At 45.2% G+C, this 26,809-nt stretch overlaps 1 protein-coding gene across 4 annotated transcripts in view; it reads right to left on the bottom strand.

Moving 5' to 3' along the window:
- Positions 1-26,809, bottom strand: part of Dlgap2 (DLG associated protein 2) — a 684,399-nt gene that overhangs the window by 577,392 nt on the left and 80,198 nt on the right. For 2 of the 4 annotated variants that reach the window (XM_021234406.2, XM_040733552.1), the window contains exon 2: positions 21,710-21,809. The exons of the other annotated variants lie outside the window; for them this stretch is intronic. In XM_021234406.2, the coding sequence (XP_021090065.1) occupies positions 21,710-21,724 (15 nt within the window). In that variant the 5' untranslated portion in view covers positions 21,725-21,809. The remainder of the gene's footprint in view (positions 1-21,709; positions 21,810-26,809) is intronic. 4 annotated transcript variants of the gene reach the window in all.

A 26,809-nucleotide genomic window follows, 5' to 3' on the forward strand; every position in this document is an offset into this window, starting at 1 on the left:
GATAATCAATTTTTTCCTGATGTATCTTGAGAATAAACAAGAAATCTGGGAATTCTATAGTCCTGCACCTATAAATTCTATACCTTTACATAGTGCTTTCAATGACAAATTCTACCACAAGATTTAAAGTGCCTCTTTAAAAATCCCAACTGAAATATATTTATTTCCTTATTTATATATAAAACTATAGGTATTTATCTTAAAATTCAACTGTACAAAAATGATCTCACAGTCTACAAAGTACCACTGCACATTTCACTCCATGTATCTGGATTAAATTTAGGAGTAAATCCCAACAAAATAAAAGCAATTTAAATTAGAAGCTAACACATTGAAAGAAAATGGATTAAACGATCTTAACAAAAGCAAGCCAAATAGGAAGTCTCATCTGCTCCTCCATGGAAGCTGTTCTTAGGAAGTTTCTCTCCTTGTTCTCTCCTTGCCTCCAGCTCCCGCTAGGGATAAGGGACAGAAAGAAGCAGGATTAGATAGTCACTTTGCTTCCCTCCCTGGAAGTCAGCAGGTCTGGAACAGCTTGTTACAAATTCAGAAGTGAGAAGGATTCAAGGGCAAAGAGAAGAGGTCACACTGGTTGATGACAAAGAACCCTCTGAAGCTCTACGTGGTTAAAAACAACAGTGTGGTTCAAAAACAGCTGCTTCATTGAACCATGAGTGTCTAACAGTCTCCTAGGAGACCAGGTCTCAGTTCCACAGCTGAGGTTAGCCTTCATCACAAACTCCCCATCTCAGCCTGAGCGCTGGTACTGTAGGCATGTGCCATCATGGCCAGCTAGAATATTTTTAATGTACTGCTAATCTTTTGGGAGGTGGTTAGGAATTATTCGACACATGTTAATATAAGGGAAGAACACTGGCTTTCCTGTGTGAAGGGTTTCCACCTGATGATGAACTAGGTGAAGGCACATCTCATACAATCTTAACTTTCAAGTTATAAAGCACAGACAAAAATCAATTATACCTTTACCCCAGGGAACTAGTGGGTGTAAGCACATTGACCAACAACACCTCATCACAGCAAGGGAAATGCCTCCCACCACTCAGACCTGTCCAATAGGATGTGTGGTAACCAATGTGTGTCTCTCAACACAGCTGACAACACACAGGACACAAAGACAGAGAAGCAAAGTGGAGTCGTGTAAAGGCAGAAACAACAGATACAAGACTGTAAGTGTGCAGGCCAAAGGCCAGGGGGAGAAGAGCTAGACAGGGGGATGCTGTCATGTGCTTAAAAATGCTTCAGTGGAAGGAAATATTCATGTGTCAGACCCTGGAGCTGCACAGTAGGGTGAAGAAACTATGGAGAGACATGAAACATCAGTGTGACATACGAGGCAACAACTTTCTGGGCAGAGTTAGGTGATGTCCTCTGGTTGGTATGAAGCATCATATCGATGCCCCATCTCTGGGTCAAGTACAATCACAAAAGTACTTCCTAGGGGCTAGAGAGTTAACGTAGGAATTAGGAGCACTTGCTGCTCTCCAGGAGGATGTGAGTTCAGTTCCTAGCAGCCATGAGTAAAGAACAATAATCCTAGCTCTGAGGAATCCAACACCCTTATCTCCGAAGGCACCCACACTTATTACGTCAGACACAGAGACACACACATACACACATAAATGTTCAAAAAGTATTCTCCTTAATACACATTTATCTCCTCTACCTTTCAATTTGTATCTTTAAATCTGTCACTCTCAGTACTTAGGGTTGATGTCACCTGTGTATTTCAGTTTTACTATCATAAAACTACTCCCGTTGATGATCACATAACCACAGAGAAGCAAGCTGTAGTGTGGTCCATGAACAGGGTGTGAGCTGCCAGGGTTTCCTCTCAGCTGTCACCTTGTGTTGCACCTTGGCTCTCAGAACTCATTCCGTCTCACACCTAAAACTTTGTGTCCGTTGACCAACATCTCCCTTCTCCAACCTGGAAACTCAAGCCCCTCCCTATGCTTCTGTGGGACCAACGTGGATAGATCTCACCAAGAGAGCAACCATTTGGCTCTTTATGACTGGATGATGGGCAGAGGACACTGTGTGATACATCCCGCATTCACTCATCTGTAGCTGAGGACCACAGGTCGATTCCATATCATAGTTGGTGCGGATGTTGCTACAAATGAATACCCATGGAAGCACAGATGTCTCTTCCATGCACTGACCCTGTCGTCTTTGGATATTCCGATTTCCACTTTAGTTTTGCTTTGTAGGGAGACCCATGGCATTTCTATGATAGCTGTGCCAAGCTACACCCCACCAGGAGCGCTTCCAGGCCCCATTCCTACACCTCCTCACCGACCTCTGAGCTTTAACAACAGCCTTTTCGATGGGTGGGCGACTCCATAATTGAATTAAAACTTTTTGATTTAGCAAAATACTGAGTGAGCTCACCAGTAAATGCTCGGAGCATCTACTTACTAAGGGACCCTGTACTCATAGTGGGCTGGGAGCTGATCCTCACCCTGTACTCATAGTGGGCTGGGAGCTGATCCTCACCCTGTACTCATAGTGGGCTGGGAGCTGATCCTCACCCTGTACTCATAGTGGGCTGGGAGCTGATCCTCACCCTGTACTCATAGTGGGCTGGGAGCTGATCCTCACCCTGTACTCACAGTGGGCTGGGAGCTGATCCTCACCCTGTACTCATAGTGGGCTGGGAGCTGATCCTCACCCTGTACTCATAGTGGGCTGGGAGCTGATCCTCACCCTGTACTCACAGTGGGCTGGGAGCTGATCCTCACCCTGTACTCATAGTGGGCTGGGAGCTGATCCTCACCCTGTACTCATAGTGGGCTGGGAGCTGATCCTCACCCTGTACTCACAGTGGGCTGGGAGCTGATCCTCACCCTGAAGACACCAGCATTAGCAGCATCACTCTTCTCTCTTGATGCTGGGGCAGAGGCTGTCACTGCCCCACTCACATCCATCTGCTTCCCCCCCCAAGAAAGGCACAGACGAGAAGCCTTTTCCTCCCAGCAAGGAAAGTCTTTCATGCCAGCTCTTCTCAGCCTCAAAGAACCAGGCTGAGGTCACAGTCCCACTGCATTGACAAGACAATATTTCAGAGAAAGCCAAGGGGTAAGCAAAGCCTCGCTTCTTTTCCTGGCCTCAGAGAGCATGGGCCAAGCAGTCCGAGACTGATAATCAAGCACACATCCTATAGATTGAATCCCAAAAACATACACATTACTGTTAACACACAATGATGACTCACAGACCTGGCCATGCCCTGTAATGTACACATTCCTGTTAACACACAGTGCTGGCTCACAGGCCTGCCCATGCCCTATGATACTTAAGGAAGTGTTTTTCAAAATGAAAAATGATGCTGGATGAAAACCCCAGGACAAGCAGATCACCTTTGTGCAGATGGAACATTGGAAATTACCTTTATTTCTCCCTCCCCTCCCCCCTCCCCTGAAAGGTTCAGGCATTGTACTAGCCTGCCCTGTTACCTGGCAGAAGGCACTCAGGCAGCACTCTGGTCAGCCCAGGGTTCCATGAGTACAGCTTGCACGCAGGGGTATAAGACCCCTTCAAAAGAAAGACCCCGCCCACTTACACTCTCTCTTCAGTATTACCTCTCTTCACTCTTCTCTCTCCATGCTGTTCCTCTCTCCCTCTCTCCCTCTCCCTCTCTCTCTCTCGTCTCTCCCTCTCTCTCTCATCTCTCCCCCTCTGGCTCTCCCACCACTGTAATAAACTATGGCTCGCGCTCCCTGTGGCTCGGGCTCCATCATGCCGGTCCCGGTTCCATCTCGCGCCCTTCGCCTTTTTTCTGGTTTTTAAACTTTGACAAATAGAACAACAGCCCTCCCTCCCCACCCCAGGATTCCTACACAGCATAGGGGCTAAGGACCATTCATCCACACTGAAGGTGGAAGATTCAGATCACGTCTCATTTTTTAACAAGTCAACAAGTAACTATAACCAACAGAAAACTTTCATTTTAAGGACTATACTTCAGTTAGAGGAGAACAACAGGAAAAGGAAGAAGGAAGGAAGATAGGGCAGGAAGAAGGAAAGAGAAGCCAGAAAGCGAGGAAGAGAAAAATACAAATGAAGAACACGAATATGACTGGGTTTTTAAAATATATTTACAATGCATTCATGAGGACACAGGCATTTACTTCAGTTTCTGTCATTTCCTACAACGTAGTACATACATCAGAGGTACCCAGTCAACACTCGTTCAGTAAATACTCACTGGATTTGCACACATCAGCATTGTGATGATTCTGACTACCAATCAGAAGACAGGCAGGGAGCCTGGCCTTCCGGGTCTCACAAAGTAAACATCACGTTCAAGTCCAGTAGCCAAATGAAATCAAATCACACACTGTGGTTGACTGAGGAAGTGGTGATAGGGAATGTGGCTGTTCCCAATTTTGAACAGGAGAATCCTCAGAAATTAAGAAAGAAAATTGCATTAACTAACATTCCATCACTGAGTTTGAGTCTAGGGTACTGGTCAAAAACTTAACGAAGTCAGTGCACAGAATTATTGACATATCATCACAAGGACGATGCCAAAAGTAAAAAGATGAGCCAAGTCCATCCCTAGCCTTAAAGTACCACACTCAACTTGCAGGAAGCAGCAGCGGCTCCCTCACCACAGGCTACAAGGGGAGTAATACACCTGGCACATGACAGATTGACTTGATCATGTTAACCTATCTGATTCTCTGCAATGTAGATAAAACCACTTCCACCGCATAGAGGCTGCCGTATGACAAAACTTTTCCTGGGGAGAGCTTAGTCACATGTCTACTCAGCCAAGATAGTGAGCCCATGACAGACCAGAGCACAGATGTCGTCAAAGTCAAACCCAATGAACCATGAGTTATTTGCAGGGATATGGGTTGCATCACTAAGGCCCACCCCAGCACGGGTGACAGGTCACAAAGCTGGAACCCTGGAGCAGACTGCACAGTGGGCAAGCAGCTCAACAGGCTTGAAGAGTGTCCTTTCTAGGTGACTCTATACGTCTAACCCTCTTCCAGCTCAACAGGCTTGAAGAGTGTCCTTTCTAGGTGACTCTATACGTCTAACCCTCTTCCAGCTCAACAGGCTTGAAGAGTGTCCTTTCTAGGTGACTCTATACGTCTAACCCTCTTCCAGCTCAACAGGCTTGAAGAGTGTCCTTTCTAGGTGACTCTATACGTCTAACCCTCTTCCAGCTCAACAGGCTTGAAGAGTGTCCTTTCTAGGTGACTCTATACGTCTAACCCTCTTCCAGCTCAACAGGCTTGAAGAGTGTCCTTTCTAGGTGACTCTATACGTCTAACCCTCTTCCAGGCAACTAGGCAGGTTTTTGCTTCTTCCAAGCAGCTGGTTGGACCTTAGAACTTTCTTTGCAGCTTGACTTGTCTGAGAGGAACACTCAGCTTTTATTGCTTACTCTGTCAGGGAGGGGTCTAGTACATCTGGTCAGTTTCAGGGGCTTCCTGAAACTGTTATTAGTTGTTTACCTTCCTGCTTAAGAAGCTTCCCTGCAGGATAAAAGGTTTCAATCTCAAGAGGAAATTTACACAGCAGAGACTGGGATGAAGAAATTACCTTGTGGAGAGATGCAAGCCTAGGAAAAACTCATCAGATCTGTGTTTCTAACTCAGCACTATTTAGTCAAACAAATGGGGTAAAAGCTCTCAAAATCCCCCCCTTCTCTATGACCACGGCCCAAGTAAAGAAGCTGAGCTTGAATTTGCCCCAGAAACACGAAAGAGCAGCCTAGATTGCAGATGCTTTCCTGTGTCAACCCTGAACACGCCCCATATCCTTACCCTATGGTAAGGCCAGCACACAGGACCTGGGGTTGGATATGACCTGTCCAACATGGCTATACCAGGAGCCACTCCCTGAAGCATCATCAGGACACTATGGAGGAATCAATCAACAGAAGACCAAGGCCTCCATGAATGGCATTATTGAGAGGCAGTATTTCCTCCAGTACAATTTATCCATAAGCCTTCTAGACAGGGAACAGTGTGCTTTTTCTAAAAACCAAACTGTGTATCTCAGGCTTTGAGGGACTCTGCCCCTCTCAGTTGTCTCCAGAACAGCTGGATGCCATGGCAACAAGGAAACAGAGCCGTTGGACCTTGGTTTTGTTTTTATTTTTTTTTAAGAATTTTCTTCCATGGCTTCCTGTTTAGGCTGCTGCTTTTTTATTATTTGAGGCATGGGAAGGGGTTTTAGATGGGAGTAGAGGTTGTCATAGAAGCCCTCCGTGTCCCTCCTTCTCACCTATGCATCTGCAGTCACTGACACCACTGCAAAGTAGCTTCCTTGCTCTTTACAGTGAGTGGGAGCACAAATCATGGGTTTACACATGGTTTCTGGGGACATCGCAGATCACAAACACTGCTTTAGGCTACAGTAGGACCATGGAGATCACTATGACCTCAGGTGGTAGGGCAGGCCACTTACATCAATATGACCCCCGGTGGCAGCATGGCCCATGGACACCAACATGGCTTCATGCTGCACCACAAACCACAGACATCTGCATGGCCTTAGGTGGCAATACAGACCACAGACTTGTGCACAGACCCTGGTTGTAATAAAACCATGGCCTCAGATGTGGCCCTCAGGGACAGCATGGACCCAGACATCACCTCCATCAAGTGGTAGGGTATGGCCATCTGAGGCAGCACAGCCTGTGGACATCAACATGGATCTCAGACTCCATCATGGCCTGGGGTAGCAGCTTGGACCACAGACACCTGCATGGCCTCTGACAATGTCATGGACCACAGTGGCTCTTTCAAAAGGGCCAACCCAGAAAGTGAATCATTTCAAGCCTCTGCTGTTGCCCAGCCAGGGCGATCCAGCAGCCTGGTATCATGTTTGGGGGGCTCATGTTTGGGGGACTTAGTCTGTATTGCATAGGCTCCAGGCTGCTGCACACTACAGGCCTGACCCCCTTGGGCAATGACATGCCCCCCCTGACGACCTCGGCTCTCCCTCAGGCCTGCCACCATGGTCATGTCTACTGTCTCTCTCCACATCACACATAACGCTATATTGTTCTGTCCTTCCCACCACTCCACCACACATTTGCTCATCATAGTGGCACCTGCCTCCCTTGAGTGGCGGGGCAGCCTGGACCTTGATTCTGAAGTAGAGGAAGTAGCTAGATCTGCCCAGTTTGCCCATCTCTGGGCCTTTTGCTTTCCAGGGCCCCCCTAAAACACTGTCTTCTGTCATCACCTGCAAGCTTTCCCATTCCATGGCGTCTCACAAACCCTCCTAATCTAGAACCTGTCCATAGGTCCTTCTCCAGAAAGGACATCCATAGGCTGCCTCTGTGAGTGTCAAACTCAGAGCTCCACATTGGGTAGACTTCAAGATCTGGGTGTGAGCCCTCAGAAGAATTCTGTGGGTACCCAGAGGATGTGGGGTACAGGCAGGCCAAGGGTGTGGCTCAAAGAAGAAGCCCTGCCATACCTCACTGCTGGCCTTTCAGCCTTGCAGCCTGAAGACAGTGTTTCTTCATAAGTCACCAAGTTGTGCAGTTTGTTTGTTGTTTGAAACTATTCTGTCGCTAAGGCTCAGACCTCACAGCAATTCTCTTACCTCGCCCTCCTGAGTGTTAGGATTACAGATGGGAGCTACCAACCCAGCCAAACAGCTATGATTTCTTTCTGGGACCCCAGAAGATGAACACAACAGGGAACTATTTTCACAGAATCCCACCTGAGTAGGTCCACCCTTTGGTTAGACAGGCTTCCTGTTCCTTCATGACTTCTCATCAGCGTTAAAGAAGTCTTTGAGCACCACTAAGGACAAGTGTTCATTGCTCAAAAAGAAACTGACTTGTGTAGGCACTAGGTAGAGATGTTCTTGTTCACACAAAATATGCAAGCTAACCTTGTTCTCCGAAATTCCTCCATTTCCTACTCGATCTCTCTTTGGCAACGATGACCAACTACCGATTCTCCCAACCCAGCATGTGATCTGACAGGTCCATGCTCCACAGCTGGCTAAACCTCACACACTGTGACAAACAGAATCTTACACCATTGTAATTCCAGTTGTGTGAGTGTCAAGGTGACCTTAAAATGCATTGGTGGCTCCTGATAAAGGGTCACAACAACAAGTAATGGCATATTATTTGTTTCTGTGGGAACACCAGACCTTGAGCAGAGACCCACTTCCCCTTCTGCCTGGGAGTAGGCAGCTGTAAGACAATGTTTACTAAAAACAATACAATGCCTGGGGGCATTAAGTTCCTGGAAAAGGCCTGCCCACAGAAACCACCCTGACCTCGACCTTGTCCAAAGACTAACCACCTCTTCTGCCACGCCCAGATCAGTTTCTGGGGTCAGAGCAGAACCAGCCAGGGTAGAGGAGAGAGCAGAAGCTTCTCTGGTGGGGGCTTTTCTTGGGAAGTTTTCTTGAACCTTTTTGGAGCCTGCTTAAAGTTTTCTTTACATCGTTGAACGAGTCTCTGTGTTGTCAATCCCCGACACCCTCCGGACACAGGCCGCGCAGCAGACGCGACAATTGGAGGTCCTACCGAGATCGTGAAAGCGAGGTAAGTGGACGGGGTGGTCCTTTTTGCCAGCCAGGGACAGATGGAGGAAAATAGGAAAAGAAACGATAGGAAATAGTCCCTGGAAGTTTAAATTACAGTATCACGTAAAAAAGTTACTTGAAGAACAGGGGACTACAACCATGGAAGGCTTTCTAAAATGGATTGAATGTGCAAGTCCATGGTTCATTACTGGGGAAGGCTTAAATGTCCCAGATTGGGAGGATGTTTGCTATGATATTCAGAGAGCCGGGTGTTGGTGGCATACGCCTTTAATTCCAACACTCGGGAGGCAGAGATAGGAAGGAATGAGGCCCATCCTAGTCTATAGAGCAAGTTCCAGGACAGCCTCCAAAAGGATAGAGAGAAACCCAGTCTCAAAAAAGAAAAAAAAAAGGGTAAAATAAGAAATAAAATAAAAAATCTCCAGTCTTTCGCCTGATCCACTGAGGTCAGGAAAGTAAAGGGGAACTGAGGGTTCTAAAAGGCTAGCCAGTAAGGCTATGTGGATGTGTTAAAAAGGGGTACCAAGCTAGGGGTACCGGATTAAATCTCCAGGCCTTCGCCTGACAAAGGTCAGGAAAGTAAGGGGACCCTGAGAGATGGCCCTCAATTGGAGGGTGGATTGTTGTAAATCTTAAGGCTTTTTGCATGAGGGAATATCCTGAGTTGAAAGTTGGATTGAAAATGGGTGAATAGCCGGGCGTTGGCAGCACACGCCTTTAATCCCAGTACTCGGGAGACACAGGCGGGCAGATCTCTTGAGTTCAAGGCCAGCCTGGTTTACAGAGCAAGTTCCAAGACAGCCTCCAAATAATACAGAGGAAAAAAAAATTGGTAACAAGCTGGGCGGTGGTGGCACACGCCTTTAATCCCAGCACTTGGGGAGGCAGAGGCAGGCGTATCTCTGTGAGTTCGAGGCCAGGCTGGACTGACAGCCTCAAACAATACAAAGAAACCCTGACTTAAAAAAAAATGGGAAAAAAATTTTGTAACAGTAAAGAGGTACTGGTATTAAGTAAAGAAAAAGAAAAAGAAAAAGGTATATGGAATGAAAAATTGTTGTTTACATTTAAATTCTATTTTGTGAGTCATCTCTAAAAACTTTTGGCCAAAAGCTTGGCCTCTCCACCTTGCATCTACAGTTACAAGGAGTAGGTACGGCTGTACCCCATGACTGTAGCTCAAATGGAGGAATGATAAAGAACATACAGGACTTTTTAACCCTTTTAGTTCAAAGATTGGCTGGAGTTGTTCTTTTACATAGATTTCAATTAAGGAAGCTTCATTGCAACAGACTAATCATGACCTAGGGAAAAAGGATGACTGAAAGATGCATGTATGTTCTGAATGTATGGTGTGGCCACACCGGTTTGTATGAAATGTGATTGTGAATGCGTGAGTGTGAACTGCTTATATGATTAAAAGGATACTTAAATCCCTTCAAAAATAGTTAAGAAGCTACCTAGATTGCTTTAAATATAGACAAAAGGAACATCCAGCCAGTCTGTTAATGTTTTAACAGAAAAATTTAAGATGCAAACGAGGCCTTGTCAGCTAGTGAGAGCTCTACAGGTTAGATTTGGAAAGACTGCTCACAGACTTCAAATAATTTTCAAAAGTTATTTAGACACAGTATAGTTTGCAATCTTTGAGTGATTTTCAGAAGTTTTTGGGAAATATTTAATGGATATGTCCTTTTTAATGGGCATCTACAAATAATCTAAGTAGTAATCCCAATTTACCTAGATAGTCAACCAAGGAGGGTAGACAAATCCTTCTACTATTATGGTCCAGCTTCAACAGTTCAAAAAACATTTTTTTAGAAAATAAAAAAGGGGGAATAATGTCCCCAGTCCCCATATGACTCATCAAATAATACACTCCTCATTTAAAAATTTTATAATGTGAATGCCAGTGAGCTTCAGACAGATTCTGGCATGATGGAACTTGAGCAACCATTGCTCAGGTCAAATGGAGACATCCATGCACTAAACAGTGGAGAAGACCCTAATTTGGGGTCGAGGGCATGTTTGTGTTTTCTTGTAGGAAAAGAATAAAAGCTTCGGCATGGAGCAGAGAAAAACTGGACCTGAGACCATGGGAGCCTACCTAAGCCAGTTTGAGTGAGATCTCCTAAATCAGTGTTCCTGACCCTTGCTGTCATCGAATCTAGAGCCCAAGAAAGAAAGAAAACAGTCAGTTCGAGATTTCCAGTTTCTCAACAGACCTGCTGCATCAACCTTCCGGACCCATGAGTTTTCATCTTGAAGCCAATAGAGAAAAAAGGACCTATTTAAAACATTTGGACATTGGTATGGACTGTGATGAGGGGCAAAAGCCTCTTTTCAGTAATTGAACAGGACATGGTCACTTGAAATATCCGACTTGGTGGTTCCTGTTTCTGGAATCGTGCCTAGGCCAGTGTATTTTTCTGGAGAAATGCAACTTGTCCTAATGTGACAAAAAGGAGACTTTGACTCAAGTCGCATAATCAGCTGACGTTAAATCAACAAACTGCATCACCACAGGAACAAATTGGTGCTCTGTGGATAGTGCAACAAGCCTATTGTTCATATTTTTCATAATGCTACATGTGTAACATCAATGATTGTACCTTATGTATCTGTGCAAGTGCACTTTCTAAATGCTTTCCTGAGCAGATCTTGGAACAATTGTAAACTTTATCAAATTGTAAATGTAAATCACATGCGGGTTACCCTTGTAACAGAATGTAAATCACGTGTGGGTTACCCTTGTAACAGACGAAGGCTGGTAGAATGTTATGGCCCAGATCTGGTGATGGGTACGGTGATGGAGAGGCGCTATGTCAATGGGGGTCCTGGAAATGGTGGCAGTGGCGGCAGGCATTCTGGCTTTATGCCGAGCACAAACGTGCCTTGTTCCAGAAGCAAGAAATCCGTAACCAAGTATTGCTTAGCTTAGCCCATGGCAATCCCGATAGCCATGAAGGTTGGTTACAGATGATTTAAAGTTGGGGTGTCTCCGACGACGGGCAACTTGTGGGGAAGACCCCTCCCGCCTAAGACAGGGGTTCAAGGTCCCCCAAGGACGGGAAAGGGAGGGTGACCCTACTTGACCTAAGCCAGGAGTGCCTCATTTAAAAATAAAAAGGGGTGAATTGTGGGAACACCAGACCTTCGAGACCCACTTCCCCTTCTGCCTGGGAGTAGGCAGCTGTAAGACAATGTTTACTAAAAACAATACAATGCCTGGGGGCATTAAGTTCCTGGAAAAGGCCTGCCCACAGAAACCACCCTGACCTCGACCTTGTCCAAAGACTAACCACCTCTTCTGCCACGCCCAGATCAGTTTCTGGGGTCAGAGCAGAACCAGCCAGGGTAGAGGAGAGAGCAGAAGCTTCTCTGGTGGGAGCTTTTCTTGGGAAGTTTTCTTGAACCTTTTTGGAGCCTGCTTAAAGTTTTCTTTACATCGTTGAACGAGTCTCTGTGTTGTCAATCCCCGACACCCTCCGGACACAGGCCGCACAGCAGACACAACAGTTTCACAAGAAGGAAGGTCCCTGCAGACACAGTCCCTGTGCCCCTCTCAGATCCAGAGAGTCCTGGAAGCAATGCTGCATCCCAGGCCATCTACTTTCCATATCTGAACCAGGCCCAGAGGAAGAGCCTTCTGGACAACATGGCTGCCATGCTACTGCTGTGCTCTACAGATGCACATGGGTTCCAAACTGGCTGCTGGTTTTGCAGTGTAAGGTCTACTCAGCCCGTAGAGACAAAGGCCTCAGCAAACGAAATCCTCATACACAAGCACATGCCTCGGGATACTAGAAAATGCCCATTTTTGATAAACTCAAGCAATAAAGACTGCTGGGGCAGGGGCCAAGAGGAGACTGAAAAAACTATGGAGGTGCCATGGTACCTGAGGCCAACTGGCCCAAAGACATATAAAGGGGTGGTGATGTGAGTTGTGAAATAATTAGAAGATATCACCACAATCAGAAGCACAAGCTAATGACAGTAACATTTTCTAAGTATTCAAAAGCCTGAGGAGTTGACCCTGCATGGAAGAATGCATAGCAATTCCAGGTTGACCAGCAAACCTTGGTGTGCACAGGACTGTACACACCTGCCATCCACAACTCAGGGGACTCGGTGGGAGCATTAGACACAGTATGAGCCCGACTCTTAAAAACACAAAAGGCCTGAAGTTCACTGAAGGAACTTGCTCTGTGCAGCTCTTCATCAAGTACATGATGACTGCAAGATGGGAGTCTCTAGGCTCTTACCCTGGGTGGCCAGAAAACACCTGGCCTCTAAGCTGCAAAACTGCTACAAAACACTAAGGCTTTAAGAACTAGTCACTTGCTTGACGGAGGAAGGGTAAGAAATGAGCAAGCTGGGGAGATGTGTGACACCAGCAGGCGGATTATGGAATCAGTGCCTGACCCATGGCAGCATGCTTTCTAGGTCTGTTTCTGTAGGTCTCCAAAGAAAGTGTTTCAAATGTCAGGGGTTGACTTTGGAGGTTTAAGATAAAGAACTTGCTGAAGAAAAGCAGGTAATAGTCTAAGTACTGGAAGATACATTTGAATATGTAAATGCAAATGTTTCAAATGGCAGATAATAGTTCAGACTATGATCCATTCCTTATTTCTGTTTGAATCCAGCTGAACCCATGATCTGAGTGGAGATAAATGCCATCCAATGAGAAAGTATCACAGGACCACACACATGCAAACACATTCAGACACAGACAGACAGACATGCCTGTGTGCAGACACATGGCATGGGTGATGAACTCATGCTTGTTCTTCAATTTTAGATTCAGCTGTTTAAAAATAAATGTGATGAGGGGCTTAGGGAAGCCCAAGGGGGACAATGGGCCAATTTGATCGAGATACACTGTATATACGTGAGGTCATGGATCTTGGAGGAGAACATACTACCTACTGTCTCTTTCCTAAAACAATTACAATACATAGCCTTATATTCACATATATGGTTCTCACCATTTATCAAAGAGGCTTCTTTTTACAGCAGCTGGAAACAGGTACAGAAAGCCATCCTGCATTACAGGGAGAATCAACAAATAAATGGGCAGAAGAGAACATTCCAAGCCACACCCTTAGGAGAATCCAGCCAAAGGGGATCATATCCAAGCCCTGCAACTCAGGCTGTTTCCTCACAACGATCGGTAAAGGCTTTTTTCACCTTTAGTATAAAAAATCTTTCTTTTTCACCTTCAATGTAAAAGGAATGTTGTGAATAAAAAAATACTTTTAATTTCTTATTCATAGCTGTTTTTAAGGTAGAAAGATGTGAGTATACTAAAGAGGCATGGGTTAAAAGGTCAGTAAGTAGAGCATGGCAATGAATTGAAATTTACAATTTTTTAAACTAAAAATTGTTCATTCTATTCACTAAGACATGTATAGAATCATGTGCTCCTGGGATGGGAGAATGGCCACCTCAGCCCACGCTAGCTCCACCCACACCACCACAACCTTCCCAGGACTGCTGGCTGACTCCCAGCCAGTCCACTTTTCACACTCACGGCTCACACTGAAGCTGCTGCACTCCGGTGTGGGTGGTAAGTACACGGACCCCGGGGAAACACTGTGTCCCTCAGTGAACTGCCCTGTCCGGGCTTCACTCCAGACGGCTTCCTTCCGAGGTGGAGCTGCAAGATGATTGAATGTAATCATACCTTCATTTGGGCAGTCACACCTGCCTGTTCATCCCAAGCTGCTGAGTATGTGGCCCCACTGGGCTTCTGTGTCTGCCTTCCTGGATTCTATTCAATGGCTACTGACTGAAGCAGGAGGCATTCTCATTATGTCCGTATGTGTCCAGTAAGATGGTGTGTTCATTGTACCGACAGCAAACATGCAGATCCAGGAACATCTCACTGGTGTCTATGAATAACCCCTATCTTTTCATTGCTTTGAAAGTCCAAAAGAGCTAACCCTACCTATCTCTTCTAAAATATGGAGAAAGATCAAAAGTAAATATTCACCCAAGAAATATAAAAATTTTGTTCAAATCTACAGTAAAAACAAAATACCCAAAGATGAAAGCTAAATGTGGTTTTAGAAGGCAGGGAGGGACTGTGGGAGCAGAATAATGACACCAAAGTGTCATTATTATCCATTACATTTATCCTTTATTATCTAAGTTCCTGGAGCCTGGAGACCTGTGATAAAGAGACATGATAAAGACTTTGAAGGTGTGGTAAAGGATCAGGAGATAGAGGTGACTCAACCTAGAGTGTCCCTAAGGGAACACAAGGGAACATGTGACAGAAAGTCTCTGAGGTTTGCAGGCAAAATGTCCCAGATGAGGTAAATGCACAAAGCAAAGCCTTCCAGGAGGAAGCAGCCCTGTAGACACCTTGATTTCATCCCACATGCCCCAAACTGGCCCGAGCTGCAGAACAGAGACAACGGCATAGTGAATTAATGGTCACCAGGGACTCGTGGGAACATCACAACAAGGCCTGAGTGAAGAGTTCACTTAGCTGCTACCCCTCCCCAAGGGGGCCCTCCCAGGGTGTGGCGGTGTCCAAGCCTCCCTGGCCTCTCAACAGATACCTGCACACATCACACAGGAACCACTGAAGCACCCATCACCATACATGTGCAAGTAGGCATGTCACCCCATGCCCGTGGCTAGAAAGACAAGGTGTTTTCTCAAGGAGCTGACCAGATGTCCTTGTAGCTATGTAAATTTTTAAGTCTAGATTAATATAATGGCTGGTGCTACCTCTACTAGTGCTTTCAAAAAAATGTTTACCCAAAAAAGTCAATGGAAGGAAACAGGATGAAGGAAAACATGGGCTCAATTAGCAAACTATAAAATGTCACAGCACCACCCCTAATCGATGATGTGATGATAGACGGCCAACAGAGTTGGTGGGAGGATCAGCAGAAGCCCTCCTTTCTATCTATGTACGAGCACAGGAAGTCTGCAGACACCAAAAACTAACAAAGATGTGAAAGCTGAATGTGTAGGTCTTGCGTTTGGTTTTCAAAGAAAGGGTTCTGAAGCATAGCATCAACATCAGAAGTTGCAAACAGATCTCTAGACATGACTTAAAAGACTTATTCATTATGTATAGAAATGACAAAGTGGAAATCCAATCACAATCGGAAAAGAAAAAAACATCCTAACAATGTTGAGATGAGCTAGAAGACCATGCTATACAACTCACACACTGAAGACGAGGAAAAGCAGGAAGTACCCTCTTGCGTCTCAGGAGAATGGATGATGGACCCTCACAAGTCACAGATGGACTACAAGTCACAAACAGAACCCAGGAGAAAGGCTACACATCAGTCTCAGTTGGAGGACAATGGCAATGAGGCACATTTTGCTGGAAACTGTAAGGAAAAATACACTGAAAAATCCTTTAAATTGTCATACTTTCTAAAATACTTACATAGCCAAAGGGCGGGAACTTGTGAAGGATCCTTTACCCCAGACTCAGACATGGCACACGGCTGGAGTAGGTTCACACAACAGCGCACTTGACAGCTTGAAGACATTTTGATTTTGTTGTCAAGAAGAGTTACTCAGGGGCTGGAGATGCTACTTGCCTAACAGGCACAAGATCCTAGGTTTTATCTCCACATAAACCACACATAGTGCTGCTTGCCTGCAATCTTGGCCCCAGGGAGGTTGAGGCAGGAAGATGACAAGTTTAAGGATATCCTCTGCTACATAGTGATTTTGAAGGCAGCCTGGGCTACAGTAGAGCCTGTCTCAAAAATCAAAGAAATGGACAAAGGGGGCTAGGGAGATGGTTCCATCAGTAATGTGTGCCGTGCAAGCATGAAGACCTGGTTTTGGATCTCCAGCACCCATGTAAAACTCACGTGTGACAGTACATGTCTAAAGCCTGTGCTAGGGCGTAGGGATAGAAACAGGCATATCACTGGAGCTCCCTGGCCAGCTAGACAGCTGGTGAACTCCAGGTTCAATGAGAGATCCTATATCAAAAAATAAGGTGGAGAGCAATTTAGGAAAATATCCAGTGCCAATCTCTGCCCCCTCAGGTACACGCATGTGCACACACCCACTTGAACATGTACTTGCACTGTCTTCAACTCAGCCAAAATACTTTTTAAAGTTATATAATACACGTTATTAACTTGTCAAACATGTTATTGTAACAACATGTGCAGTTTTACCAATATAAACTAGGAAATAACAGATGAAAAATAGCCAAAATGTCATAAATACCACCTCTGTGCTTTTCTTGTTGGGTAACTTTTCTACAGTGAGGCATATGAGATTTTTTTGTTGTTGTTTCGGGTGTGTTTGTTTTTGTTTAAAGGTTTAATTCATTCTCACTTGTGTGCCCTTGTGTCGGCCACGTGCATGTGGGTCCCCTCTGAGGCCAAAAAAGGGTGTGAGATTCCCTAGAGTTGAAGTTACAAGTGACAACGAGTAACCTGACATAGGTACCAGGAACTAAACTCAGGTTCTCTGGAAGAGTTTTGTCCTCTTAACCACTGAGCCATCTCTCCAGACCACGCTCAACAGTGAGCAAGCAACGTGCAGGTTCCTAGTGAGTTTTACAACTCTACAAGGAAAGCCTGAATCAGAAGGCACTCTTGTAGGTGAGTTGTATATTTTCTTTTCTAGATGGACATGTACTTCCTGACTGGCTGCAGGGTAGCGTTGGGACTGTTTGACTGTGAAAGCAATGGTGTTATTGTCCTGTAGCCCAGAGAGACTTGTAATGAGACAATATAAATCTGAGGGCAGAAAAGAGTGGAAGCCAAGGTCAGGTCTCCTCGCAACACGCAGACATGCGAGAACATGATGGTGCAAGTTTTGCCATCATCAAACGGAGATGCCGAGGGACCTATCTTCGATCCTGGGTCTCCACATGCTGATCAAGCACTGGTCAGGTCTACATCCCCCGCACCCCACTGAGCTGCCAGAAGCCCCTTGCCAGTGCACCAGCTACAGCTGAGCCTGCCAGGTTTCCATTAGGAGATGCACAGGTAAGGTACTGCCAGTTTCCCCTGTTTGACCAGGGCTGCCAAACTGGATAAGAGATCAACAAAGAAAACAACCAAGTTCGCCAGAGTTAAAATGAGGAGTTTTCTCTAAACCCTAACAATAACTACAGCAACAAAACCAATGATTTTTTTTCACCCAATGGAAACAAACAAAGCTATGTCCTGGACATGGCTTTCTTGAACTTGGATCTAGTGCAACTGCACATTTGGGATAATAAACGAGTCCTGTTTGGCTTCTCTTCCTAGGCCATCTCTGATCAGCACAACTCTATTCAGATTTACCTTGAAGACGAGATACAACATTTACAAAATCTACTCAGGGCTCTTTGTGATTCGGCCTGTGGCCAATGTTGGGGACCCTGTCTGTAATATCTTACTCTAAATGAGATGAAAACCCAATTGTGTAAGCACAGCAGAGTTTACACCCCAACCCACCCCCCCCCCATAAGGATGTGACTATGTCATCACTGGTGGGGGTCTGCAGTGTGAGCCCACAAACGTATTAACCAGTCTCGGTGGATGATTCAAATGTGCATTTTAATTATGATCAATTTAAATGACCCTGCATGCAAAATTGCTACACTGTCATTATCAGGGGGGAAGAGAATGCCAACACTGAAGATAAACAATTCTCTGCCAGGATTACATTATTTCCTTGTTGTCCTTAGCTAGGCCCGGGGAACACCTGAAAATCGGAGGTTCAGTCATAGGTACAAAGCAATGTGTCTTTGACATTTTGGTCCTGGTAACTCTCTGCTCTAGGGCCATCCTGCATGCCACAGGCTGTCCTTGGCATCCCTGACCTCTACCTACAGGACACCAGTAGTGAACTCTCTCCAGAGCACCAACCACAAATGTCTCTAAACACATACCAGTGCTACCTGGAGGGGGAAAAAAACTACTTCTATTTGAGAATCACTACAATAAGAAAAAAAAATGAACACCTGGAGCAATCGTGTCACCGGTTCTGAAAGATATCCCCTCTAACGAGAAAGAGCCAGGTCTTTCTAGGAAAGCATTTGATGAGAAAGGCAGGCTGGACACAGGACAATAGGACAATTGTCTCAGCTTGCTCTCCTCAAAACTGTGCAAAGGGGTGAGGCTTTAAAATAAGGATAGGCCCCAAACATGGATGGAAAATGAGAATATCCAATAAGAAGTAGGGTCACCTCCATCAGAAAACAGATGGAGTCACAGTAACTAAGTGAAGCCTACATCCTAGAGCCTGGATGGATGCTGAGGGGGTGAGGGCCAGCAGCATCGCAGGGAACCAGAAGGGTTCCAGCAGATCCTACCCCACAAAATGCAAAGAGAAGAGACTGTTTCCAAGCAGCTTTGCCACCTCTCCAAAGTATTTATGGAAATACAAAAATATCTAGCACCCAACAAAGTAGAAAACCAAAGATAAGTCTACAGAACTTGGGGCCTCTTTGGAAAAGAAGATCCAAATCAATTACTGAATTCTTAACCTTCAAAATCCTTTTAAGTGAAGGATGAATTAAAACTAAAGTTAAGTAGAAGACTGGAATGAATAAAGGCCAGCGTCAGTTGAGCAGAGAATATAAAATCAACAGTGAAAATCAATGGAATGAGAGCTGGTTCATTGGGAAGACAAAGATTCATTAATCCCCAGAATGAAGGACAGGGAGGGGAGATCCACATCACCAGCACACAGAATTGGAGAGTAATGTCATCATAGATGCCACAGGCAGTAAGGGCAGAACCAGGGAAAATCATAGGCAACTTCTCACTGACGATGATGTTTCCCAGCGAATCAGAGGCCTGGCAATGTCTTCCCACCCCGGTCTTCCCAGCCCAACAGAAGCCAGACTTGTGAGAGAACAGGGATGCCAGGGGGATAGTCTGCTGTCAGAAAAGTCCCATAAACCTGATCCACATATGTAGACCAGATACTGACCCTAGGGGGATAGTCTGCTGTCAGAAAAGTCCCATAACCCTGATCCACATGTGTAGAAAGGATACTGACCCTTCATCTTAATGATCACTTGCTGGCTCTAACAGGACATCTTGATCCTACATGAGGCCAGGAAGCAGGTCAACGATAGGCTGAGAATCCTACCATGGGCCATCCCAATCTGCTACAGCCACGGTGGGACCTACCAGGCCATTCCATGGCCCTCAGAAGAGGGGCAACCCTAGCAGTTCCTTGCCAAGTCAGATGTCTATCAAGTGCTAACAACCGTTCTTAGAAGCCTATAGAACGGAGCTATTTCTCAGACAGCAGGAAGAAGGGACCTGGGAACCAAAAGACAGACAGAATCTTCAGATTGCTGTCCCCCCTGCCCCACCCCGTTTCAATTCTGAATTTCCAAGGAGGAAAATATTCTGGAACCCCACTGCTTCCAGCTGGCCTGGAGCTGAGGTCCAGCTGCAGGACCCACAGGACACGAGGGTCCCAAAAACTAAACACAAACAACAACAAAATGGTTTACCATTAAAGTTCACCACCACCACCACCCCCCCCAAAAAAAAAAAACAGACCAAGGGTATCACAGCACCAGAAGAGACCTCAGCAACTCTAGCTCTCTGGGCCATCTGTATGCTGTGTCACACCTACATTCATTCATGAAAACTAAGCTGATGTGTGCCCTGTTTCCCAATGGCATCAGTGACAACACTTTCAGGAGAAGAAAGATGATCCTGTCCACCCCACCCCCCAGCCGTTTACCAGGACTAGAATCAGTACCACTTGGGAAGCCCACGTGAAGACAATGGAAGCTACTTGAAAGCCTGAGGAAGACAGAGGGCGTCGGGAGACACACAGCCTTCAGTGATCTCAAGGTCATGTGCCTAGTGGCTGCCTGCTCTTCTAAGCCACCCCTAAGCCTCTTTTTCTTTTTTATTTGTTTTATTCATCTCTATACCACTGAGGGCTTCCCCCATACTGCCTGTAAACCCCTCACAGGGTATGATAAAAAATAAATGTGGACAACAGAAAGGTTTTTCCAGCCTTTCTGGAAGCTGGAGGCAGGCATCGACTATCCTATCTCCCATGTGCCTTTCCCACAGGTAAGCAAGCCTAAGACTAAGCTCCATGCTGAGCTATTTTATCTGCTGTTGTGGGTGATGCACAGAATGCCGGTTTCCTTTTAATGAGTTCCTTTTCTGGCTAAACCAGCTGACGAATTTTGTTTAGTATTGGGAAGCCTTACTGAAGAGCTATTGTTGGTTTTGGCAGCATAGAGGGAGGGAAGGAGGGAGGGAAGGAGGGAGGGAGGGAGGGAGGGAGGGAGGGAGGGAGGGAGGGAGGGAGGGAGGGAGGGAGGGAGGGAGGGAGGGAGGGAAGCAGACACACAACCAAGCCTCTGTGCAAACCTGCCAAGACCCCAGCAGCGGCACCGAGCAGAGTGTTTTAGCTGTGGAGACTGGCCTATGTCCACCCCAGCTTCCTCTGAGACTATGAAATCAGTAAGGAAATCACTTGAACCCATGAGTCATGAATGTCTGCCACCAGAGAAAAGGAAAGAGACCATCAGTCAGAATAGTAGTGGCAACTAGGACCCATCCAAATGCGGGACATTTTTCATCTGGAATAAAGAAATAAAATTACATTATGCATAATCCTCACTTCGCTTTGAAAAGGAAGCCAAGAAAGTTACAACTCCACCCTAGATGACATTCCACAGGTCATGTTCCTAGAGGTTCCTTGGGTTGACCCACAATGGGTCACTAAGGTCAGCAGCAGCAGGAAGGATGCTATCATGTGAGAGCTGTTTTCCTGCTGGACCACAGATGCAGAACTCCACTCACCTTACACATGTGTGCACACGTTCACACACACACACACACACACACACACACACATACATACACACACACACACACACACACACACACACACCAAGTTTCTGAGAATGTTATTAATACACCTCAACTGGACTAGAGAAACACTGCCCTGAAGCACCTGGAGGGTTTAGGGCATGGTACACTATCATTACAGACATCCTTGGCTCACCGACTCCTCACCAGTTTCCTAGGGTCCTTTAGCCGCTGGACTCTGCTCCATCACCCTTTTCCCCCCTCCTGGGACAGAGGCCCTATCACAGAGGGCGGTGAGAAAATAGTTGAGAGTGAACAAACACAGGAAGGACAGAAGGAACAGAGAGATGGCACGGTACCTGAGCCGTCCCCATTATGGCTGGCAGGGTGCAGGCTGGGGTTCGCGAGCTGCTGTGCAATCACGCAGTACTATGGCCGGGCCTCAGATGGTGGGGAACCCTAAGATGAGGAATGGATAGAAATGGGGAAAGATGATAAAAAAGGGTAAATAACCTCCCCCGGGGGGGAAAAACATGGAGTATACATTAAAAATAAACAACCGGTAAAGATTAAGTAGATTAAGAACAGCAATAGAGAGTGCCACACTAGGTGCACGCAGCATGCATAGTTGTGAAAAATACCTCAGTTTTAAAGCAGGGTTTGAAATGATAAATGTGTTTAACCGCCTTCAAATACCAAACAGAGAGAAAGAGAAAAACTATGCCTTAAATCAAGATCTGTAACTCCTTCTGTAACTTGGTGTAAAACACAAGCCAGGCACACTGGGAGACGGAAGTGATACCAAGTGTTAGACATATGAAAGGACTATAACCCCGGACAGCACTGAAGGTCATGCTGACTTTAAGTGTTAATCCATGTGTCTGACAGACTTCAAAACGCGTTACTTTTTTCATCCCTTAAATACTAACACATGAAATCACCATTTGACCAAGTAGGAACCAGATGACCGAGAACCTTGGCTCCATATCATACTAGAAAATATGATGTTCTTTGTCTCACATTGAACTGGCAGAATCACAAAACGCTCTCCTATATGCACTGTATGTGACCCTTCAAAGTCACAACCATGGCACATTATTCTCCTGAAATTTATGAATGCTGTGTAGTGTGACAGTGTCTTCTGAAAACTATTTTGTCACCTATATCTTGGACAAACACCAGTTTGATGACGGGTCACTAAGTGCCAAGTAAATACTTGTAAATGTACAATGCTAAGAAGCCGAGGATATGAATCTCTTAACAAGTACATTTGGAACATATTCATTACATAATATACAAACTCAGAGTCAGTTTTACTCATTTCTCCTTACCAGTTTACACAAACCTTCCACGGTTGCCTATCCACGCAAATTCTCGTCTAGACATCAACCATCAGAACCTTGTTAGAATAGGACATTTACTTGTCCTATCCACCTCTCTCCACATTTGTGAGTAAAGAGCAATTTGGGTCTTTTTCTGGTACTGAAGGGTCACAGTTGGGCTGGGAAGATGGTTCAGTGGGACAAACACTTACTGTACCAGTGTGAGGACCTGAGCTAGGATTTCCCAGAACCTACACAGAGCTGGACATGTCATGATGTGTCTCTAATTATAACACTCCTACAGAGAGATGGGAAACAGAGACAGGAATATCCCTGGAGGGTCATGGACCAGGTAGTCTGGCATATTCAATGACAAACAAGAGACCTCCATCTCAAACAAAGCAGAAGGACCAACACATGAGGCTGTGTCTGATATTCATTCATTCTCCATGCATGCTTACACTGATGTGAACATACACACCCATGTATGCCCAGAGAGGGGAGAGAGAGTGCACATCATAACTGACCCTGTAAGTCCAAAATTCTTAGTTACTGTGCTGTGTCCAGTTATCCCAATTGCTAAGAACTGTGCAGAAATTTTTGTATGTTTTTCAGTTTTGTTTGCCCAGAACAGATCTCTAGAAATACCACTGCGGAGTAAAGAGATACGTACAAATTTCGCATAGCATTCTACCAATGTGAGTCTCAATTTACACAGTCACATATTATAAACCTTTGGGGTTTTTTACCTCTGGTGGAAACAGAAAGTTTCTTGCTATTTCCATGGAGTCTGGAAGTCATTTAATTGGTTATTAAGCAAGTGTCTTCTTGTGCAAACTGTGTTCCTTTGGTTTTCTTTCAGGGTGTAGAGTTTTAACTACTGTGTAGGATATCTTTATATATGTCAGACCATTACTATCAATAGTAAATGTCTACCTTTTAGTGTGTGTGTGTGGTGTTTGTGCGTTCATATATAGTGGCACACATGTGTACCCCACAAACATGTGTGTGTGTGTATTCATATATAGTGGCACACATGTGTACCCCACAAACGTGTGTGTGCATTCATATATAGTGGCACATATGTGTACCCCACAAACATGTGTGTGTATTCATATATAGTGGCACACATGTGTACCCCACAAACGTGTGTGTGTGTGTGTGTGTGTATGCATGCCTGTGCCTATGGAAGACTGAGACTGATGCCTGTCCTCCTCTATGGAGGGCCTCTCACTTAAATCCAGAACTCAGGTAGTCTAGCAAGCCAGCTTGCTCTGGAGATCCCCCATCTCTGCTAGGTGCTGGGATTTCTGTGCTAGGATTACAATGGGGTTACAGGCAGGTTGCCATGCCCACCAGCATTTGCATTAGTGTTTGCAGATCCAAATTCTAGTCATTGTGCTTGTATAGGAAACATTGTATCCACTGAGCTATCTCTTCAGTTCAATGTGAGACAAAGAACATCATATTTTCTAGTATGATATGGAGCCAAAGTTCTCAGGCAAATGTTTTCTTTAAATTTGCCCTCAACCTACTGGGTTCCTTAATGGTAATTTTTCAACAACTGAAAACATAATACTTACTTGAGTGTCTAAGTCTATCAGATCCCCTGGAGCAGGACTTGGTGGTGGTTATGAGCCACCAGACATCAGTGCTGGGAACTGAACTCAGCTCTTCACTGCTGAGCTATATATCCAGCCCTTAAATTTTCTTTTAAAACTTCTATAACTATTTTAGTTTGATAGTATACTGTGGCAGTGTTTTTTATTCTTTTTTATTTTATTATTTTAATTTTAAATAGCTTGCTTCATATGTCAATCCCAGTTCCCTCTCCCTCCCCTCCTCCCTCACCCCCCTACCATCCCTCCCCCCAGCCTCCCACCCTATCTTCCTTCCTAATAGGGGATATCTAGAGTCTGTCATTTCACTCAGGGCAGGGGCCATGCACTCCCCTAAGAGTCCAGGCTGAGAGTGCATCCCTCTTTGTGTTATGGACACACGAAGTCCGTTTGTATGCCAGGGATAAACACTGATCCACTGCTCAGGACCCCATAGGTAGCCCAGGCCTCCTCACTGACTCTCACATTCAGGGGATCCAGATCAGTCCCATGCTGGACTCCCCGCTGTCCGTCTGGGGTCCAAGAGCTCTCCCCTGTTCAGATCAGCTGTCTCTGCTGGTTTTGCCAGCCCATTCTTTGCCAATTTGCTCATCACTCCTCTCTCTGTCACTGGGTTCCTTGGGTTCAGTTCAGTGTTTAACTGTGGGTGTTTGCCTCTGCTTCCATCAGTCACTGGATGAAGGTTCCAGGATGGTTATAGACATCAAGTTCATTATCAGGAATGGGCATTCGAGGTGGTCTCTCCACTATTGCTTAGCTTGCCAGTTGGTGTCATCCCTTTAGATCACTAGAGGTCTCACTGGTGCCTGATCTGTCTTCTAACCTGTGATTCCCTCTTCCCCCTATTCTACCCCCCACTGAATTTTCCTGTTCCCCCATGACCTACTCTCTCTTCCTCTTCTCCCCCTCTCTTAAAATCCAACAACTATCTAAAAAAAAAAGAGAAACTAGGAGAACATATTTATCTCAACTATGGCAGAAAAAAAACATTCTACTGTGTGTTAAATCATTGAAATGAATGATATAGTAATATTTTGACTCATTGAAAGCTTCAAACCGCAATGTGGGTGACTCCGACAAACAAAAGGTTGGGCAAAGCAAGCCAGGCTTCAAGGAGAGGCACAACTAAATCTTATGAATGTCTACATATGCAGCACAAATGACAGGAAAAGACACGATCATCAAAGGGAGGGGGGAGGGGACGGCATTCACCCGAAGGATCTCAGCATGAGTCACAGTTGCTAAGACGTACTCTGTCTCGAGCACATATTTTACACACTCTTCCTTATTCACACTGGCCATTCCTTGTCCTTGACTTTGCTTCCTACAGATCCATTTACCAGGGTTTCAACTAACTACAAACATAACGATTTAAAATTAAAACAGTAAATTTTAAGCAAAAAAATAAAACTTCTATAACTATTTTAATGATCATTATGTGTAATGTGCTTAAATTTTTAAGTTGTGAATTGGAAATTAGTTATATTTTCTCTCCAGTAGACAACCAACTATCTGAGAAATTTTACTGAAGAAACATCTATATTTTCTTAATTTGAAAGTACCATTCATATAAAAAAATTCACAGATGTATTCATTCCCTGTAGCATTCATGTTTCTCCTAGAACTGAACCTACAATTCATATTTTTTAAACTCTTTGCTAAACAATCTTACAAAGTATTCTCATGAGTTAGTTTAGGTCCCCTAAATCAAGTCACCTCTTACCTTACGCACTTTCACTGTCGCTCCAAACGGGAAACTAAGCTGCTGTGAACTAACTCATATACATGCACACGAGCCTGCACACGTGCAGACAGACAAACACCTGTGGTAGAATATTATTTTAAGGTGTGTGACGGTTGTTTATGATGCATCTGTTTAATTCAGTGAAGCTGTGTTACTGTGCCCGTCTAAAACACCTGATGGGCTAATAGAGAGTTGAAGGGCCAATAGCAAGGCAGGAGCCAAGGCTGACAGGGCTGGCAGGGGGAGAGGATAAATACAAGGACAAACAAAGAAAACAGGGGACAGCAAGAGAACAATGAAAGGAGAACCTTAGGGGCCAGCCCAGCCACCCAGCCACCCAGCCAGTCACGGAGTAAGAAGTAAAGTAAGGTATACAGAAATAAAGATAAAAGCCCAGAGGCAAAAGGTAGATGAAATAAGATAAGCTGACCAGAAACTAACCAAGCTAAGGCCAGGCATTCATAACTAAGACTAAGCCTCCATGTGTGGTTTATTTGTGAGCTGGATGGCGGGCCCCTCAAAAAGACCAAAAAGGCCAAAGAGTAAAAGGAGTAAAACTTCATACAATAAACAACCCTCAGAAGTAACATGAGTTCACAATAAATTTGCCATTTAAACACCTCTCTGTACCAAGTATCGGTCATAGTTTATGGCCCTTCCAAGTCTCCCAGTTACTCCTTTTTCATCCCAAGGCATTTTGTGAGGCTATGGTTTCTGGCACGGGTCCCAGTTTCCCGTTTCTTTACCATGTGCAATGCCATTGGTGATTTTTAT

This window comes from Mesocricetus auratus, unplaced genomic scaffold (assembly GCF_017639785.1).
Source record: "Mesocricetus auratus isolate SY011 unplaced genomic scaffold, BCM_Maur_2.0 Super-Scaffold_100031, whole genome shotgun sequence".
NCBI classification, from domain to species: Eukaryota; Metazoa; Chordata; class Mammalia; order Rodentia; family Cricetidae; genus Mesocricetus; species Mesocricetus auratus.